The sequence below is a fragment of the Nesoenas mayeri genome (assembly GCF_963082525.1).
Source record: "Nesoenas mayeri genome assembly, chromosome: 15".
Taxonomy (NCBI): domain Eukaryota; kingdom Metazoa; phylum Chordata; class Aves; order Columbiformes; family Columbidae; genus Nesoenas; species Nesoenas mayeri.
The window spans coordinates 16,201,935-16,222,116 of record NC_137559.1 but is presented as its reverse complement, the minus strand read 5'-3'; the positions used below and the strand labels follow the sequence as shown (position 1 = coordinate 16,222,116).

General features: G+C 39.8%; 1 protein-coding gene across 2 annotated transcripts; it reads left to right on the top strand.

Annotated features, from left to right (window-relative positions):
- The first annotated feature begins 5,597 nt into the window (after positions 1 to 5,597).
- RRN3 (RRN3 homolog, RNA polymerase I transcription factor) lies at positions 5,598 to 19,335 on the top strand. Of its 2 annotated transcripts, none has more exons than XM_080353840.1 (17): positions 5,598 to 5,731; positions 6,503 to 6,559; positions 7,596 to 7,685; positions 7,776 to 7,902; positions 8,374 to 8,433; positions 9,480 to 9,543; positions 10,035 to 10,104; positions 11,768 to 11,866; positions 12,476 to 12,571; positions 13,017 to 13,152; positions 14,026 to 14,156; positions 15,307 to 15,437; positions 16,292 to 16,476; positions 17,024 to 17,132; positions 17,469 to 17,621; positions 18,515 to 18,602; positions 19,017 to 19,335. In XM_080353840.1, exons 1-17 carry the CDS (start codon positions 5,639 to 5,641, stop codon positions 19,104 to 19,106), a joined length of 1,779 nt encoding a protein of 592 aa, XP_080209966.1. In that variant the 5' UTR covers positions 5,598 to 5,638; the 3' UTR covers positions 19,107 to 19,335. The 2 variants fall into 2 exon arrangements, with proteins under 2 accessions (XP_080209966.1, XP_080209965.1); XM_080353839.1 differs by having other exon boundaries at positions 7,773 to 7,902.
- The last annotated feature ends 847 nt before the right edge of the window (positions 19,336 to 20,182 follow it).

Here is a 20,182-nt window from a genome sequence, read left to right as displayed (position 1 = left end):
GGGTGTTGTGGAGTCTGTGGGATCAGTGGGTTGGCACAGGGGGTGCTGTGGGGTCTGTGGGATCAGTGGGTTGGCACAGGGGGTGCTGTGGGGTCTGTCAGATCGCAGGTGTGCTCCTGACCCATCCTGGCAGTAACTCTATGTGTCTGCCAGAGGTAAGCGTGGAGAAATGAAAGAGCCATTAACTGCTACCCACATGAGCTCTGGTGAGGGAAACTCCCTCTTTAGCGACATGAAATGCTGCTTTCTTGGAGCACAACAGCAGAAAAAGTGAAATGCTGGCTTGTATTAACTTTGTGACAGAGTTGCAGATAATAGTTTGAAACTTATAAATGCAATCGTTAAACTGCTTGTCTTGAACCTCAGTCATCTGAAAAAGATGTGCTACTGTCCCATGTGCAGAGCAAGTGTTTAGGTCCAACTTTGAAGCATTGTTGAAGATCGTCGAGCTTTTCAAGATATCCCTAGTGTGTTCATGAGCATAGTGTGTGTATTTAGGAAGAAAAACAAGCTTAATGCCTTAAATGGGAAAAAAAAAAAAAAAGGTCAAGCTTTCACTTCACTATGTAAAATCCTTTTCTGAAGGAACTGTAAAAACCATTTTGCACTATCCGAACTATTTGAGGATTCTAAACATCTTGCGGTTCTGATTTGGGCTGTACAAGGTCAGCTTTTTCTGCTGCTCCTTAAAACTGAATTTTGAAGCTGCTCTTGTTTCACAGAAAAGTTCATAGTCTTCTTTCATGAAAGCCATGTAATTATCTTGAGAGGAAGTCCTAACAGTAGGGAGATACAGTATAGATAACTATTTCCTAAAATGAAACTTGTAGAAGAAGTAAGAACAGCAGCAATACAGCTCTAGGAGAGTTGTTGCTGCTATTTAGTTTATTATTAACTTATACCTGCAATTAGAAAACTGGCTGTTGAAAATGAGTCATTCTCCTCTTTAGACTTTTTTTCTGAAATGGGTGTAGAACTGACAGAGATCCATATTTTCAGGGAAGAAATGACATGTGATAAATGACTATGTCTTACCTTTTTCATCTAAAGATTTTTGGCAATTGCAGGTATTGAGTTCAGTAGATAATATGCTATCTCTGTAGATGGTTCTACTTTCAACATGCATACATAGGTGTGTATTTTGCTGTAATAAACTTACAGTAGTGAAAGTTATCCGTTATTTTTTAATATTTCAAATCTTACATGTTGTTAATTTTAGTTGGAAATAATGTGTGGTTTATTATTAACTACAGTGGCAGATGTATGGAGTGATTTATTACAAGCTCTCCCAAGTAAACAGCAGCTTCTAATGCTACAGCAAACAAAGTTCAGCATAATTGCGTTAGTAATTGTAATTCAGAAGGAACCAAGATAGGGGGAGTGCTGTTGCACATTGCAACGTGAACTCTATGATTTTAACTTTCACGGTAAAAAAAAGGGTAACAAATGGTTGCACCTCGAAAGATAATTTGGGGTTCCCTTTTGAAGAAAGCTCATCTGAAGTACTTTATGTCTTCTCATAAACAACCATCTGAATCACATAATGCATGACCGATAGACCAAATTCTGTCCCCATCTGGAGATATTTATGACCTTAACCAAACGGGTTAAACACGTTTGGGCAGATATTGTTGAGAGAGAGGAGGGGAAAAAAAACACCACCACAAAAAAAAAACCAAACCCAAAAAACCACAACCAACCAACAACCCAAACCCTACCACACTGTCCACTAGCAGAGCTTTCAGAGCCATTAACTTCACATTTTTGCTTAATATTAAATTAAAAACAAAAAAGTGCAAACATTTGGAAAGTTAACTGTTGCCTTAGTGAGGAAGTTTCTTTACAGAAACCATTTGTGCTTTTTTGTCATTTGGATAATTTTCTGGTTCTTGGCATTAATCGCTTTCTGAAGGTATTAATGGGATGCTGCATGCTGTTCTGATTTCCCATCTTAAAAACTATAAAGTAGAAGGGACTGAGAAGGGTGAGAATTTTCAAGATATGGAATGAATGATATTAAAGGCATAACAAGTAGAGTAAGATCCTTGAACCTGAAAAGAGACGCAGAGTATAAAATATTCTAGAGGTCCACACAGTCACACTTTTAAGACTGACTTCAAATAACAGTGTAGTTTTAGATGACTATTTGTTCTAAGACTATTTTGGAGTAATATTTTCTTCATGTATTATCTTCAGAGTCTGTTGAAGACACAACTGCCAATGTTACTGCCTCTGAAGGTGGGGAAGTACTGCAAATTGTGGAAAGAGAATTCCCTGCTCAATGAAATAGGATTTCCTCATGATTAAATCATCTCTGCCGCCATTGTGGACTCTGCATAAAATGGACACATGGAGCCATATCTCTGCCAAATGAACCTGTTTCAGTGTTGGACTGGATAGTTTTTTTGTGTGTTTTTTCTTTTTTCTACCATTTCAAAACATAAATCAGTTCTCTTAAGAAATAAGAGCTAAAAATACACCATCCTGATTCACAGAAATCACTGCAGCATGTAATATAGATTTTATTATTATTATTTTTATTAACCTGGGAATGTTTGGATGAAAAAGCTCTTGTACAATGAAAAGCTCTTGCACTGTTTTACCAAAGTTTGAAAGTTAAACTTACTGTGAATTTTTATGCCACCAGTGCAATACTTATGTTTGTAAGGGTGCTTTTAAAATACTTATGTTAAAAAACTGATGCGAGGTTGCAAATGTAGTAGAAGTTGTTTATAGTGTAAATACACAATTTACAGTGACTCTTGTAAAGTTGCATCATTATTTTGGAATAACTTGGAATTTGAGATTTTATATGTAGACAAGTAAAACCAGTGATGTTTTCATACCAGTACCTTCTTCATAGTTGCAAATGATGTAATGTGATGACTCTAAGAAGAGGCATTTTTAGCCCAGTGACATTGAGAGTTATCTTCCGAATGCTGAAGGATTTGGGGTGGGGGGAACACCACGCAAAAAACCCCACCCTGTTGATTAACAAATACTCTGGTGTATTATATTAACAAATTTACATTTAGATGTAACTGAGAAGTAGCACCTGGGAAAAGATTTATATTAAAGTTGTTGAGACGTAAAATTCTTGCGTGGAGAAATTCCTCATGGGTTCCTGTGTTTTTGCGGTAACTCTGAGAGTTGAGCCCACCATGCACAAATATGAGTAGGTCTTAAAATTTTAGCGTGTGCTTGTTTCTATGCCACACCTCGCTGAATACTAGAGGTGATTTTAAGGAAAATATGTACTGAGAATGCTGTGGCTCTACTTCCTTGTGAGCTCTTGAAATGTCTTTCAGTGTTCTCTTGTGAATTACTGAAGTAACTCTGCCTTTCTATGCCTATTCTAATTTTTAGATGTTTTCCAAACGTTCTTAGTTTTTCAGCAAGATTAGATGAACTTGAAGGTCTGTAATGTAATTTCTTCTTCACTAACTGCAGTTTTTAGGATTCGTGTACAATTTTTCCGCCTTTTAGAGGAAGTGCAATGTGACACCACTGTGTTGGGACTGTGGGCTGACGTAAAAAAATAGGCAGACAAACTCCTTCTATAAAACCTATAGTTCACTGTTCCTCATTCACAGTATTTTTTTTTAATTTCATTGTTCTGAACAGAGGTTAATTGCTTTTTCTGATTCCCCACAGATTCACTTGTGGAAGATGCAATGTTTAATAAGTAGAGTGATTTGTAGCAGCTATAAATTAAGCCAAAACTTTAATGTGCAGCTATCCACAGATTTAGCCTGCTGGGAAAAAAAAAAAGTGAATCTAGTGTTGCAATTATAATTAGTGGAGTGAATCGAGCAGGTCTCTGCGTTCACTGTAGATTACAATGTAATTAATCTTAAACCCAATATAAATTCTTAATGATTGTTGCATAAGATGGTAGCTAGAATCTTGTTGGCTATTGCAACTTCACTCAAAAATTGCATGGGATTCAAACATTTACGGTTATGAGCAGTAGGTATGTTTTAAAAAATTAAATGTAGGAGCTGACCCATCAGTAAAGGGCGATATTAATTGCAGAGAGGCACTAGAATGTTCCTAGTGTGGTGTGTCTAAAAAAATGAGATAATAAGTGTTTGCTGTGGAGCAATGATAACTGGAGAGCTGCAATCCTTTCCTTTTGAAGATGCAAACCAGTTCCTGTTTGATATGGTCTAAAGAAGAAAGGCTCATACTAAATAGAAGCGGGCGACTGAATTATTACCAGTTAAACATTAACAAATATTTAGCACTCTCTCATTCTCCTGGCATCCTTATCACCTGGAGCTCCGGGCAGCACAAAGTCCGCTGGAGGGTGGGAGGAGCTGCCCAGACATGTGCGGTGGACATGAGATTTGCATCTGGAGCTGCAATTCTTTCCAGGACAGCGCTGCAGACACCCAGAATTGCAAATTACTGAACTCCGCTTACAGGTGTGTCATTAGACAGGAGTGTGTTGTAGCTGTTTAAGCATTAAAACCAGCTCTAAACTTGCACCCTGGATGCCAGTAAAGGAAAAAAAGCCAAACCCTGGATTTGGAACTAGGTTTAAATGCTTCTTGTGAGACTCTTTAGATGAGGACCGTATCCAAATAAGGTTTAAATGTGGTATATATGGGCTACTTTTGTTAAATGGGAATGTCTTCTCCAGAGAGAAATCAAATTATTAGTAAATTCTACAAAAATCTGTACAGTGTGACTTCTGGAAGGGAGATCATTACTGCAGTAGCAGCTTGTGCAGAGAACAGGCAAATCTGGACAGCTGGTTAGGAGGGCTGAGCTCAAATACCGTCGTATATGAGAACTGGAGCAATGAACATCGTGTGTTCAACTGAATTTTAAAAAAGGTTTTGAGCTGATTGAACGTTACTGAAAGTCAGCGTGAAAAATACATGTTTCCATTCATACTTATCCAAGTTGCTCTAAAAGTTATTGAAGGCTTTTAGGTATTTAATGTTCAATTCCTTTTGAATTCTATGACCTGCAAGCAGCTGCATCCTTTAACACAGCTGGTGGGTGTTCAGACAAACAACAAAATTAAGAAAAAAACCCGCCCTGGCCTTGGAAATAAACGCAGATAATGATTTTCTTCACATTTGTGTGTGTGTACCCAGGCTGTTTGGGGCGGAGGAGCAGTCCCTAGAGCCGTCCAGCACACATATTATTTGCAGTGCTCACACAAGCACCGCCCGCCCGATACCTTTGGGTCCGCCCGCACCACAGACGGCGGGGCCAGAGAAACTGCGGCCCTTCTATCCGCGCCTCTCTGTGGTGCGAGGGGAGGAGCGCAGCCCGCTTCCGGCGGGGCGCCCTGCTCTTTTTCCGGCCGGGAGCGGCATGTGGCGGCGCGGGCGAACAGCGCGTGAGGAGCGCGGCGCGCGGCGGCGCCTGCCCCGCTAGCAGGGAGCGCGCGGCCGGCAGCGCGAGGCAAAGGCGGGAAGGGAAGGGGAGGGGGAGCGGGGGCGTCGGGGCGGCCCGATCCCGATCCCGATCCCGATCCCGGAGCTCGGCGCGGGGGCGGCTCCTGCCCGTGCGCTGAGGCCGGGGACGCGGTGGGACCCCCGGGCCGGGCCGGGCCGGGCCGGGCGCTCGGGGCTTGGCCCGCGGCTGCTCACGCGGCTTGGCCTTCCCTCAGGCCGCGGCCATGCTGGGGGGGGACGAGTTCATCAGCTCCCCGCCCAGGAAGACCGTGCGGTTCGGCGGGACGCTCACCGACATCCTGCTCAAGTACCAGAAGGTGAGCGGGGCACCCGTCCCGTCCGGTGCCTCCGGGCTGCGCCGGCCGGTGCGCGGGCGCTGGGACCCTGCACCCCGTGTCCTCAACACACCGTGTCTGGGCTTGGGGCGAGACCTGAGGCAGCTGAAAGCTGTAGGCGAGCGCCAGTGCAGAGATCCGCCCCAGTCACGGGTGTAAAGCCTGGCTCACCGCAGGGTAAGGCCTGGAGAAGAGGAGCTGAGAGGGATCTCATCAGTGTTTATAGGTATCTCAGGGTGGGTGTCAGAGGATGGACCAGACGCTGTTCAGTGGTGCCCAACGGGCACAGACTGAAACACAGGAGGCTCCATCTGAGCATGAGCAGAAACTTGTTTGCTGGGAGGCGCCAGAGCCTGGCCCAGGCTGCCCAGAGCGGGTGTGGAGTCTCCTGCTCTGAGACATTCAAACCGCCCGGACCCACCTGTGTGATCTGCTCTGGGACCCTGCGTGAGCAGCGCTGGGGATCTACAGAGGTCACTTCAGCGCAGCCAGCCTGGGGTTCTGTGATCATGGCAGAGGGTGCGAGGTGCCCCAGCTGTGTCAGCAGGGAGAGCAGCTCTGTGTGACTGCTGGCTCCAGTTGTCACTCAGGGCCAGCACTGTCACTGCTGCTGCAGCCTGGCTTGGGTTCTCTCACCCCCGTTCTTCGTGTTGCTGTCAAACAATATTATGTTGATCAGATGTGTTAATGAAATTTATCTTTTGCTGGGGAAAAAAAAAAGGAGTATTTCCTCATTTTTCTTTCACCTGCTAGGGTGAGACCACAGATTTTGAGCTGTTAAAGCATCAGCTGTCAGATCCAGACATAAAGGTAAGAATTGTGGTAGTGCGGGTTCTGATGTTCATCATTGTCAGACAAGTAATCCTGGCTCTTACCCAGATCCTTTGCTTTAAACATTTAGCTGCATTGAACAGCTTTTTACTCTGTAGAAACTGTCAGAATTAAAACTCTACTTGGAAAAAACCCCAATCGTCCGTTAAATGCGCGTGTATATCACACGCAGAATCTTGATAAATGATGTCCCATGCTTACTGAATCTTTGCTCTACAGTGAGAAACCCTTTGCTTTGTGGCAGGGCCTTTGTCCCAGATACTATCACTCTGGGTCACAGATGCTTGTCTTCACAGATTCATTCTGTAGATCAAACCACGGCTACTTTCACAGCCTTTAAGTTGCATGAATTTTTACCTTCTTCTCTGCTCATTAAAAACTTGTTTAATTAAGCAGTAAGGTACAAATGCATTAAGTAGCTATACCTAAAATTTTTGTTTCACGATGCTTCTGTATAGCTGTGTGTACCCACCACATTTGCTTTCTTTTTTTTTCTTTTGTTTTCATTTGAATTAAACAACAAAGCTGTGAGAAGAATGCTGCGGGAATCATAACGCTAGATAAAGTTCCTTTTTGCTTTAAAGAGGACATCTTCTAAAATACTTCATTTTTAGCAGGCCTTTCGGAGTTTACAGTCAATACCAGTGTAAAGTTTTCTGTGTCAATTTGCTACTCTTTCAGTGTGTCTGTTATTTCAAGACTTGAATGTCACTTCTGCTTGAGCTAGAGCAAAAAGAAAATTAAGACTGAATGCTATTTCTTTTAAATATATTCTGAGGTTTGCATGCTTTGCTCAGTCTAACTTAAGTCTTCCAGACAGGCTGTTGGTTTAGGAGTTGGGGTGCATTTGAGATCTTTCATTGATGAGGACACAAAGAAATTCCTTGCATGTTAATGTGAATATAATATTTGTTTACAGTCTTAGTCTTTTTTTATTTTAAGGCTTTTGTTGTTTTCTAGTAATAGATAATACTGTTTATTGGAATAGTTATCTGTTTTTTCTGCTTATTTCAAGGATGCCCAGATCATTAATTGGCTGCATGAATTTCGAGCTTCTGTTGTGTATTTGACCAAAGAACTTGAACAACTGGTCAGCATTTTGCTGGTAAATATCTGTTTGTTATATGGGAAGATGAAGACTATAGTACTCAAAACATCTTTCTTTGACGATTTGGTCTCTGCTTGGTTTCAGAAGCTGCCATGGTTGAGGAGAAGCCGAGAGGTGGTGGAAGAATATCTGGGTTTTCTTGGCAATCTCGTGTCAGCACAAACTGTCCATCTTAGGCCGTGCCTCCGGATGATAGTATCACAGTTTGTCCCCCGTATGTTACTTTTCTCTTAATCGTCAAAAATGTCTTTACTAGATAAATTCTGTACAACTATAACGTGTGATACAGTTAATAACTGCGTTGGTTTTTGTTTCCTGTTGATTACTTTCTTAACTTGAATAGCTGAATTGTGATAAAGAATTTTCTGCACCTAGATTTTGGAAGGCATGTTCTAGTAGCTAATACAGACCTCATTTATGAAGGTGTGTTGGAAAGGATGAACTAAATAATGTTGTTGTTACTAAAGAACCAGAGCTACAGTGAGGATTGTGTCAGATGGTCTCAAGAACCTCCTAGTTCTGTGAATGAAACTGTATTTTCATGAGCTTCTGCTCAATTTAGAAAGTCTTGTGGATAATTTTGATGCTTTAGTCCTGATGCATACTGTTATCGAGTGTGTTTGATCTGGGATTGAAACCTGTAAGATTTGTACAATTTTGATCTAATAATCTCACTTTTTGCTAGCTCGAATAACTATCAGAGAAGATGATGTGGATATTTCAGATTCTGATGATGATGATGAAAGTGAGTATAAAGGAAGCATGGCACGTACTGCTGTAATACCTTTACTAAAGAAGTATATAGTGTGTGTTGCTCCTTTTGTACAAAGTTAATTTAGCTGAGTTAATGTAAAACGTGAAGAGACATTACATCCTTTAATTGCCAAGTCAAAGTCAGTCTTGTACTCAAATTGGTGTGGTGACCCACGCTTTTTTACTTTCAAAACATTCCTGTTGGTGCAGGTTCTGTAGGAAAATATGAAAATGAAAATATTCCTAATCCTAGATTGTTTCAAAGCCAAAGAAAAATTAGTAGTTGTTTGATTTCCATTTTATTTACCTAACTAAAACTAGATAGGTTGGGGGATTCTTGAGTCTTTTTTTGTCATCTGCCTTGCATTAAGCTCAAATACAATTGGTATTTTTAACAAAAGTGCTGCACAATTAGTGTGTTTATTGATAAGACAAACGGCTAAATGTCTTTCAAGAATTTCATGTTTTCTTGTCTTGAATGCTGGAATAAATTTCAGTTCTGCTTGTGATGACCCAGCTACTCTTCTGCTATTTACTTGTGACACTGTTTGGCTAAAAAAAGCCTGTTATAGAAGCCTAATTATTTGTTTATATGACTTTTGTGAAAATGAGGCATAATCTTTAGGTAGATATTTTTCTAGTTACAAACTGGGGTTTAACATATCTTCTAAATATTTGTGTATTGTGAGTTACATTTTGGTTTCCACATTTAGTGTTCAGTATGAGAGCATGTTACAGTACCTGAACTTGGGGTTTGCAGTGCTTTCAGAGTTTATTGATTGTGATGCCATTAATTTTATTGGGAATTATTTTTCATGCTTATTTTGGTAGTAAGGAAGTTCAACTTCAAAAATGAACAAACAAACAAACAAAAACCAAACCAAACCCAAAAAAACCCAAACAACAATAAACCCCACCATTCGGCAGATGCGGTTTCCTTGGGAATCTTTAGAGTGCTCGGTTGATATGAACTGGTTTTGCTGATTGCTGTTCAGTTTTCTTTAACCAAATGTACAAGAGTACTTTTTTTTTCTCTAGACCTTTCTGAGAACTTTAATACCTGCCACAGAGCATTGCAAACTGTTGCAAGATACGTTCCTTCGTAAGTATATAATCCTGTGGGTTTGTGTGCCCTTTCCTTGCAGATTTAAATCTTGGGAACTGATGAATTGTATGGGGTTTGGTTTTGTTTTATTTTTTTTCTCTTAATTGGAAGTATAATATTAGTTTCATTGCATCTTTTTTGCTAATATTCACTGGTGGTATGCTTTATCCAATCATTATGAAGTTTCCATAGGCATCAGCAGCTGACAGTTCTGTTAATGGAAATAGGAAGTAGGGAAAGTCATGTTTATAGGGACGTATTTGAAGTGGCTTCTAACAAGTCCACAGTGGAAGTTTGCAGCTTATTTTCTGTTTGATGATCTTTGCAAAAACAGATTTTATACAATTGCTCACCTTAAAATAAAGTTACTGTGGAATAAGATTGTGTCAGTCTATCTTTAGAGTGCTGGATCTTCACTATTTTCTCTTGTGATTATAGCCTATAACTTTTGGGTTTGATTTCTTGTGTGTGTTTATTTTTAACTGTAGGACACCACAGTTTCTCATGCCAATACTTGTGGAAAACTTTCCTTTCATTAATAAATCAGAAAGAACTCTGGTAAGACCTGTGAATATTTTTGTTTATTTGTTCATTTGTTTTTTAATGTATAAATATACTCTATAATATGGCAACTGATTTGGTGGCGTTGAGTGCAGATTTTTGAGCGTATTGTTAAGGTTCTTTTTATTTTTATACATGTGAATATATATATGGGTGTGTATCTGTATTAGGTTGTCCAAGTGTACTTAAGTTCCTTGTGCATAAGCATTATGCTCATCTTTAATGACATAACTGCGTATCTTTTCCACAGGATTGCTTTCTTAATCAGTGCACACGAGGGACCTCTTTGGCGATGAATCTCAGGGTTGTATAGTAAGGAGACGGTAGGATACCTGTCTCGTTTGTTTTCAAAACTGGGAATTATGAATCAGAAGAACAGGGGATTGATAAGCAGACAGAAAGCAGTGGACGTTATAGGTTAAATTCAAATTGCCAGTAGTGTAGGGTGTGAAGTTGTTTTATTACATCTTTTGTATAGTGCTCATGTATGGTCAATAACAATCTGGAAACTTTTAACAGGTTATGGCTCTTGTGTGATCTTTATATTTACTTATTCCAACTTGGTATGTCAGCACTTTATTTTTCAGAAGGGCAGAGCCCTGCTTCACCAGCCAAGTTCAGGCTGTGTTTCAAACTCATCAAGTGCTGAGAAATCCCTGAAGTTCTGTGGATGCCTTGCTAGTTTTGTGATTGTGCTTCTTTTTAATCCAGGTTACCTTGGGCATCAGTTCCCTATCGGTAAAACGGGGGAGATGATGGCTCTTGCATGGTGTTAGGAGAAGAATTCTTATTGATTTATTTAGCAACTCAGTGACGAGCAAGTCAGGAAGAAATTAATAACTGTGCTTTCGGGGCAAAGTTCAAATGAAGTGTAATAAAAATATGGTCCATGCGTTGTTGTTAATTATTTCCCATTTATACGTTCTCATTAAAGTAGCTCTATCTATTTGATGTACTGAATGAGCCAGGTGGCCTGTGGAAAAATCATATATGTTCATGTAATTAAAGGTTGTGTCATAATGCATATTCACAAAGAGACAATGGTTTACTTAAATATGGCAATTTACCTCATTTTATATACGGACTTGACAGTTTTGCTGTATGAAAGTTGCAACATTGTCTTGTGTATGTATGTGTGTATACAAGGGTGCGCACGTGCTCACTCACAGGACTTGTCCGTTAACCTGTTTGAATTGTAATCAGAACAACTCTGAGGAGACTTACCTGTGGAATTTGGGATTGTTGCTGGTAAATTATAATGATCTGAAATAAAGATGTATTCAGTCTCACTTCAGTCCTACTAGATCTGGTTGCAGATACAGTGAGGAATGTGCTTGTTTTAATTTTCCTAGAGAAAGTTTAGACATTAACTCCTAGGGAAATGAATAACTTTTCCTATAGAATATTTATAGTCATTCTGTCTAGAGGTGGTTGGAAAAATTTGCATGGAAGTAGTAGTTTAAGAAGTTCTTGATAATGCAGTTTAACAATTGAAAGTCAATGTTTGGCTTAGATTAATTTATTCTAGATTGAATACTTTCTGTTTAAACCTATTTCTGACTCTTTAGATAAATTAAGGAGCTTGTTTTCTAAAAATCCTTGGTAGAAATGCAACTTTCTGTTAACGTTATTATAGATATCAATTAATTTTGTGTTACAGGAATGCTATGTCCATAACCTGTTACGAGTTACCGTGTACCTTCCAAGTCTGAGGCTTCAAATTCTGGAGCTTATTATTGAAAAGCTGTTAAAGTTGGATGTAAGTTTGTTCTGTATCATTTTTTAGGGAAGGCTGTTGTTAAAACACACACAAGCGTAAGAAATTAAATATGCTTCAGTGTTCAGCTCAACAAAAAATATGTTGCAGTAGTGCTCATGATCATAAAACCAACCCAATTTACACTCCGTTCCCAGTCTGACGATGTTCCCAGCCCTGAGGGCAGCTGCATGATTTGTGCTGGTACACCCTGCATGGCATCTCTGTGCCTGAGCCACAATAACCCTTTCGTGGTGGTCAGTGCTCATGTGCAGAGAACGGTGCTGCTTTTTGTGTGATTGATCTTCTCTATCATCAGATTCACAGCCTTAAGAAAAGAGGGGTAGAATTGTAAATGATGAAGGGTTTTGATTTTGGAGAACCTCAGCATGTAACAGTGTGGGGAAAGCTTGTATTCTGGAGGTAAAGCTTCAGGCAGTTTGGAGTGTGTGTGTTACATACACATAATTCCCTTTAAAAATGGTTATTTAGTCAAGGACAAAATCTAGTCTAGAAATTACTGATGTTGTCATTTCTTATATAAAGAATAAAAAAAAGTTTCATGGTATTGTCACAGTCTTAGAAAAATGAATTTCTTGTTTGCAACTGCAGGTTAGTACTCCGCAGCAAGAGATTGAAGATGCTGAAGAAACGGCTAATAGCTCTGACAGCGAGGAAAAGTCTCCAGAGGAAGGACTTTTTGATATGGTTGACTATCTTGTTTTACTAAAAGTTTTTGTTGGTTTTTTTTTTGGTTAAATTTTCACTTTTGAGGTGGCTGCGAACTAAGAGTAGGAATTGTCGTTACATTATTGCTTTGTTACCGTACTGTGCACAGCTCTTGACACCAGAACAGCTGGCAAATTAGTGTGTTCTTCAGTTGTTGACTTCATTAATGTAAATACCCACCGTACATGGCAGCGGATGTGTTTCATTGTGCAAAAACACAGGCAGCTATGCAGAAAGCTTATTAAAGAATTCATGCTGATTGGCTTAGTTTACATAAATCTGCTTACACTGAGCTGCTTTTCTAGAAATAAGACAAAACTTTAGCATATCACTGAAGGAGAAATTTAGTTTCACTTTTCCTGTACTTGCTGTCTTTACGATGTTGTGTATATAAAAGCTGCCTGACTGCCATTTTGTGTACCAGGAGGAGGATGAAGAAAGAAAAGGAAACACAGTTGTCTCTTCTAGTAGTGAGAGAATGGCCCATCCGCTTGCAGAGCGCCTTGATATTTTGATGACCATCCTGTTTTCCTATATTAAAGATGTTTGCCACGTGGATGGTAAGAACACTTGAACTACAAACAAATTTGTTGTTTTGCTGACAAGTAAGAGAAGCAAGTAAGGAAAGAAAATGCCTCTTGTAGGAATTCTTGCTTTGTGCTGCTGCCAGATGGAGGCCTTGCCCTTCAGCGGCACAATGCTGCCGCCAGCTACAGTCCCTGTTCCTGCCTCTGTGCCGTGTTGCTGGCAGAGGATGCAGAGGTGCATTTCTGACTTTGATGGACTGGTCTTTAGCTGGAGACATTTTAAATATATATATGACACTGTATCCAAATGTGTTTTTTTCACTGTGCTACAAAATTTAGAGGATTAGAAATACTTTGCAATTAGCCACAGTGTTTTATCATTTGCTCTACTATATTGCTTCGAGTATTAGAATTAAGGATCCTTCTAACCACCAGGACTGGAAATAGATTAAAACAACCAGACCAGGCATGTCATTCAACTGGAATTGCTACAGTAACTTTTTGTGTTGCAGGAAAAAACCTGTCTTGCACTGGCATTTAGTAAGGCTTTGAATTTCTTAGATTTATATGTTTAAAGCAGAATATTTAGAAACTATTTTGCTGCATCTTCTTCACGTAAGTCAGGTAATTTTTTTCTTAGTGTTTTCTTCTGACTCTTCTGAATTAACACGTTATTGCAAAGTTTGTGTGTCTGGCATAGACACCAACATAAAAACCTGTAGAACTGAAGTCCTGCAAGGTATTACTACAAATATTTTTTAGATGTCAGATAAGCCTAGAAGTCAACTTGATGGTGTTTACCTATTTCTTACTGGTTTAGAAGGATGTAAATGCCACTTCTACAGCATTAGGGCAGGAAAAAAAATAAAATGGCTTATTTTGTTCTCTTCTTTTTTTGTTGTGTAGATAAGCTTGATATCAACAAGACAAAGGATTTGTATCGGGATCTGGTTTCTGTTTTTGACAAGCTCATTTTACCAACCCATGCCTCGTGTCACGTACAGTACTTCATGTTTTACATCTGTAGTTTTAAATTGGTGAGTAGAAGCTGTTTTTAAAATTCAGTAACTTCTGTCATTTCTGCATCCACCTTTTTTTTTTTTTTTACAGCAAATAGTTGTTTTCTGATGTAATTCTGGTATTACCTTTCATTTGTCTGGAGTTAGTACATCAGAATTCATGAGTATCTTTGCTTTCTTTTCCTTCTCTGATCCTTTCTTCAAGTTTTTCTTGGTGTGCTTGTTCTTCCCATGTTGTTCATAAACTGCAAACAGATGGAATCTAAGCTGGTGTGCAGGAACTGGGTGAACAGATCTCTTCTACAAGAACCAGTTGGACTCTTGAACCTGAGACGCAGTGCTCCAGCATCCCAAAACTATCTTAGACATTCTGTTTGTGTTAGTGTTTCTGTTTGCAATTAGTGTCTGCTGTTTGTTCCTCCCCTTCCCCATTTTCCCTTCTCTGTCAAGCAAACTATAGTTCTTTCCCTTACTGTATAAATATAAGAACACACATGCTTTTTGCATAAGAATAGCTAAAGATCCAGCTAAGCTAATGCCCTGTCTCTCACAGGGGTGAATAGTGGCTGTGTTGGAAAGAACAGCAGAATGGGGAGAGCGCGTGGCGCTGCTTTGCTGGAGCGCCCCCGCAGGCTCCAGCAGCTGTGCGGGGACGTCCCGAGCCAGAGCGATGTTTTTTCATGGTCACGGCCCATGATAGACAAATTCAAGGAGAAAATATGTCATGATGTTGTGCTTTTTGTACTGATGTGAATTTTGGCATCGTGAACTTCTGTGGCAAAAATTTCCACAATATAACCGTTTAAGGTGGAGAATTACTTTTGTTTCTTTAAATTTGGCTTCCCCCTATTTTCATTGGATGTCCCTGCTACAAGAGACACCGAACAGTCACTTCGTGTTTACCTTCTTACTGCTCTTGTTTTTAAACACTCCTGACATTAATCTGGTCCTGACTTTTGCCCGGACTTCTGATTCCATTTACTTTTTACAACTAAATACAGAAAAAGCCACAGAAAGGAGTGCTCTTCTGTCATGTGTAGGAATAGTTATAAGTAGATTTTTTTAATGGTTTGGCTTTGGCAATTGTGGGAATTGAATATTAGAAAACTGTTACTTAAACAGTGTAATCGGCACAAACCCTCATGATTTCTATGTGTCTTGTTTCCAGGCGTTGGCTGAGGCATTTTTAGACCATCTTTGGAAAAAGCTGCATGATCCGAACAATCCTTCGGTGATCAGGCAGACTGCTGGGAGTTATATTGGCAGCTTCTTGGCCAGAGCTAAATTTATTCCAGTTGTGTAAGTCGTTTTGGTATATGAGCATAGCCAAACAACTTCTGAAGCTTGCTGAGGCTAAGTACAGAATTCACAGTGTGGGTCAGCTGTTCCCACTGCTTTGCCAGTAAGCCCGTATCGATAGTCTCCTTTGTCCTTTCTACAATACTGTTTCAGTATTGTCTTGAAGTTTCCAGGGAAGTTTTACATTTCCAGGATGCAGACTAATGATTGCAGGGATTCATGACTTGCTGTTTAAGGCTTAACTTACCAAGAAATGCTGAGCATTGGTAGGTTGTGTTGACTTCAGGCAGAATCAGAGATGCTTGGTATATCTGATGTTCAGGAGCAGATATTTTTAACACCCTGTGTTAGGTATTTTATGTAGGGTCTGAGACAGGGAAGTCAAGTGTTCAAGCATTTTGATACAAATGGATTAAAATACTTAGCAGATGGGTGGAAGTGTCTTCTTTTTTACGTACACATTCCATATTTTGCTGTTCAGGGTGGGCTTGGTGGCTTTAATGTTGACCTTAATTTGATACTGGAATTACTTGTTGGGTATAGGAGGCATCTCTCTCTGTACTACCTGTAGCCCAGGATTCTAATTGTTTACTCTGTGTGTCACAACATCTGTTAATGGATTTATCTCTTCTGGCATCTTGTGCCTTCACTGATGGGGATCTTACGGGACTGATACATTGATTTGTTTTATGCTGAGGTTAAGGAGAAAGCTTGTAACAGAATCTCCTTTTTTACATTGACATTTTCTTACTGATGTTTTTGTAACCACTGGGATCCTTGAATACTTGTTTGACATCTTTTCTACACCATTTCAGGTGCTATTTTTATGCTTTTTTTTCCCCCCTCCATTATAGCACAGTAAAGGCATGCCTGGATCTCCTGGTGAACTGGTTGCATAAATACATTGATAATCAGGATACAGGGGCTAATGCTTACTGTGATGTAGCTCTCCACGGACCATTTTATTCTACGTGTCAGACAGTGTTCTATACGCTTATTTTCCGTCATAAGCAACTTTTGGATGGAAACTTAAGGAAAGGTGCGTATATTACATTTTGACGGCGTTGTGATTCACTTACTGTTGATGTGTTTTGCAATGGTCAGTTCAGTCAAGTGTCTGGTGGCCGGTTTATGTTGTGCTCTCGGTAAGATGAGGTGGCCTGTGTACCTGTTGGGCCACCAAGCTAAACAGGCTGTTTTTTTTTCCCTCCCACTGTTGGAAACAACACTGCTGACTGCTCAGCGTTGCTGTCTGCCCCCTCACTGAGCCTGTTTGAATTCTGACTGTAGTGTGGACTTCAGTGAATAATCTTTCTTGGTACCCCCTGCCTCTGTCAGTCCCTGTAAGGGGTGCATGAGTAGCGGCTGTGTTGGAAGGATCTCTCGGCCATGAGAGGTTACTGTTATTTGGAGTAGCTTTTCTACTCAACGTGATGTGGGCTGGATCTCTGCTGCAAATGAGCACCCTAAGATGTGCTTCTGTGGTTTTGTGCAGAGGGCAGGCTGCTCAGACTGGGCATTCTTAGAAGTGAAGTTCATCTTATGTGTTATATAACCAATATTTGTCAATTGTTTTTATTTTCAAGGTCTGTCCTATCTGCAGAGTTTAAATTTTGAGCGCATTGTCATGTGTCAGCTGAACCCCCTGAAGATTTGTATACCTTCTGTTGTGAACTTGTTTGCTGCCATTACCAGGTACCTACTCATTTATTTCAGTTTCAGCTCAATATGGATAGCTGTGTGTGTGTGTAACATGGGATTTGTTGGGCACAGCATTGAGCATGAACTGAGACAACTTGTAGAACACTGCCCATATTCTAGCTGTGACAAGTTTGTTTTTGGTTCACTTTCAATGAAATCCTACAGTACTATGAAACTAGTCGGACCTCGTGGCTATCTTGAAAATCAACATTGGTTGGAAAATGGAAGATAGAAGTGATGTTTGTTAAAAATATAGTTTGTATTTTGATATAATCTGAAATTCCTTCTTTCTGTGTGCTAGAAATGCTTTTCATTTATTACCTTTTAAAGGAAATACCAGTTGGTATTCTGCTACACAATTATTGAGAGGAACAACAGGCAGTTTATTCCCGTTGTTCGAAGCGGCACCGGGGGTGACCTTGTGCAGACGTGCACTAACCCACTTGACAGTTTCTTCCCTTTTGATCCGTACATCCTCAAAAGGTATCGTTTGAAAAGAATCAGCTTGTTTCTGCCTTGTAGAAAATAATGAACAAAAACTAAGAAACCATCAGTGTTATTGCAGTTCATTTTCATCCCTGATCTTTAGTACTTTTCACTTGCATGTTTTAAACAGAGATTGTCAAAGGTTTGAACTGAAATTTTCCCCCACTGTGACATATAGCAATGAAGAAGGAACAGGACCCAGTTTCCATGTTTGGTCACTGTTTCTTTTGGTTTTCCTTGTTTTAAGCAGTCTCTAAAATATCCTAATGTGAACACATGTTTTGTTGGAGCTGTGGTGGTGCTGTGTCATTTCTTTGTTGTGTTGGTTTGGTTTGGTTTCTTGCCCCTTGAGTGCATTGCTTCTTGATTGGAGACTTCAGCTGATTTTAAGTATCTTGCTTTTTTACTAAATAGTGGATTGTTTGCAGCTTTTCAGCTGCCTAGCACTATGATGCTTTAATCGCTTTTTAATGTGAGAGGACAACATTCTGGGTTTTTTATGTCTCTTAAAAAAATGGTCTCCACAGAAGGGAGACCTTGCTTAGAAGTAGAAATTATTAAAGAAGCCATATAATATACTAAAAATTCAGAAGAAAATTGTGCTTATTTGTGAGCATCATGTAGCTCTTACAAATACCCAACTGGGAATTAGGAGACCTGACTATACCAGAACTCCTCAAGTGAACCATTGTGATTTCTACCTATCAGCAAAATGGAGTTATTTCTTTGTGAGATTAATTGGGGATTATGCAGGGGTTAATTTAATAGTTTGTAAAACCCTATGTAGAGCTCTCAAAGTGCCAAGCGTTTTATATTGTATTACTAAAATGAAATACATACGATTTTTCCTGAATACATTAACTCTCTCTGTGTTTTAATTCCTCTTTCAGATCAAAGAAGACTATTGATCCTTTTTATCAGTTTTGGGAAGAGCTGAGTGCTGAAGATCTTGAGAATCTGAAGAAACCCATTAAAAGGGTAATGTTTTCTGATCAACATGCAGTTCGGCTTTTGCCCATTCTCTATCAGCTGCTTCTGTTGTAGGGTTAATTTCTTTTTAGTACATATGTGTATACTAAACTTTTATGAGATTGAAATCCTTCTAAAGCTCCTGTGGAGTCCGTCCCATTGTCAGATTTTCGAGTTCTTCAGACGTTCCGTTTTTCTTTCCTTCCTATGATAACAAAAGGAAAATGCTTCATGGTGTTATAGCTTTCACTGGTCACCTCGTAAACTCTCCTATAACATTTTGATTAGCAGATTTGATTATTGCAACATTTCAGAACTGATTTTAGAAATACCGTTTTTGATGTCAGCTTTCATTACTTCTGCCAGAAATTAAGAGACCTGGAGTATCTTTCTGCTCTCACTGCTCCTTTTAAATTGATGCAGGGTACTTCTGAAGATGAAGATGATGACTTTTTGAAAGGGGAAACCCCTCAAAATGATGGTGTGGTTGGAATTGCTCCGAATTCTTTCTGAGTCCCATTCCTGGAGCGCCGTGGGCAGCGCCGGGGCCCTCCAGAGCGCCGTGTGCCGCACCCTCAGCGGCACGGAGAACCACAAGTGAAAAGGTGGACAATTGTGTGCAATGTTTTGCTCTGTAAAGAGACTTTAGCTCAACTTTCCAAACTGGCAAATGTTATATAACTACATTTAAGAAAAATTATTGTTTCTTAATCATCAGATTTCTGCAGATATATTATGATAAAGTCCTATGTTGCTAGAAAAGCCTAGAGAATAAATAAGGGTGATATTTTACAAGTTTCACATTGAAATGGTTTCTATGACTTCACGAGGATTTTTTAATAGTTTTTCCTGACTCTTAAAACCTTTTGTTTACTAATGTTTCTCTACAAAGTTTTATATATCAGGGGTGAAATTCTGGTCTTTTTTCCCACTGATTTGTGTGGGGATCAGAATTCCACTGTCGGAATTCAAACTGCGCTCTGGCTGCTTTTGAGTTGGTTTCAGAGCGGTGCTCTGGTCCCGTGAGAGGGGACCCGCGAATCGAGTCCGGCAGCGATTCTCTGCACGCACCTCTGAAGCTCTTCCTGTGCGTAGGAGCGTGTTTGGTAGAGCCGATTGCTGGGGGAGTGCGTTCAGGTGGTGTTGGCGCTCCTTAAATACGTTGCTGACACACAACTTTCCCAACTGTGAAAGTTCAGACTTGTAAAAGTGATGGTTGTTGAAGTGTTGAAAACAATGGAGTAGCTGAATGTATGACTTGTAGATAGTTTTCTCTGGGGTGCTTGTGAAGCGCTCAGAGACAGGTATTTATTTTCAGGTTTTGAAGTTTATATGTGAATGCTGAAAAGACAAAAAAAGAAAATCTTCCCTCCTGGAAAGGAAGCAACAGTGTCACTGGTGTCTTTGTGTTGTCCGTGTGTCAGGTTTCTTGTCTTTTTTTTTGTGATTGCTGGATTTTAGATTTCACCAAGAATATAAACAATGGAAAAAAAAAAGTTATTTGTATATTTCGTTGAAAACTTTCTGCATTTGGGACTAAACTCCAGTAGCTGTGCAACTCCATTTGCCCTGCCTTAGATTCTGCACGT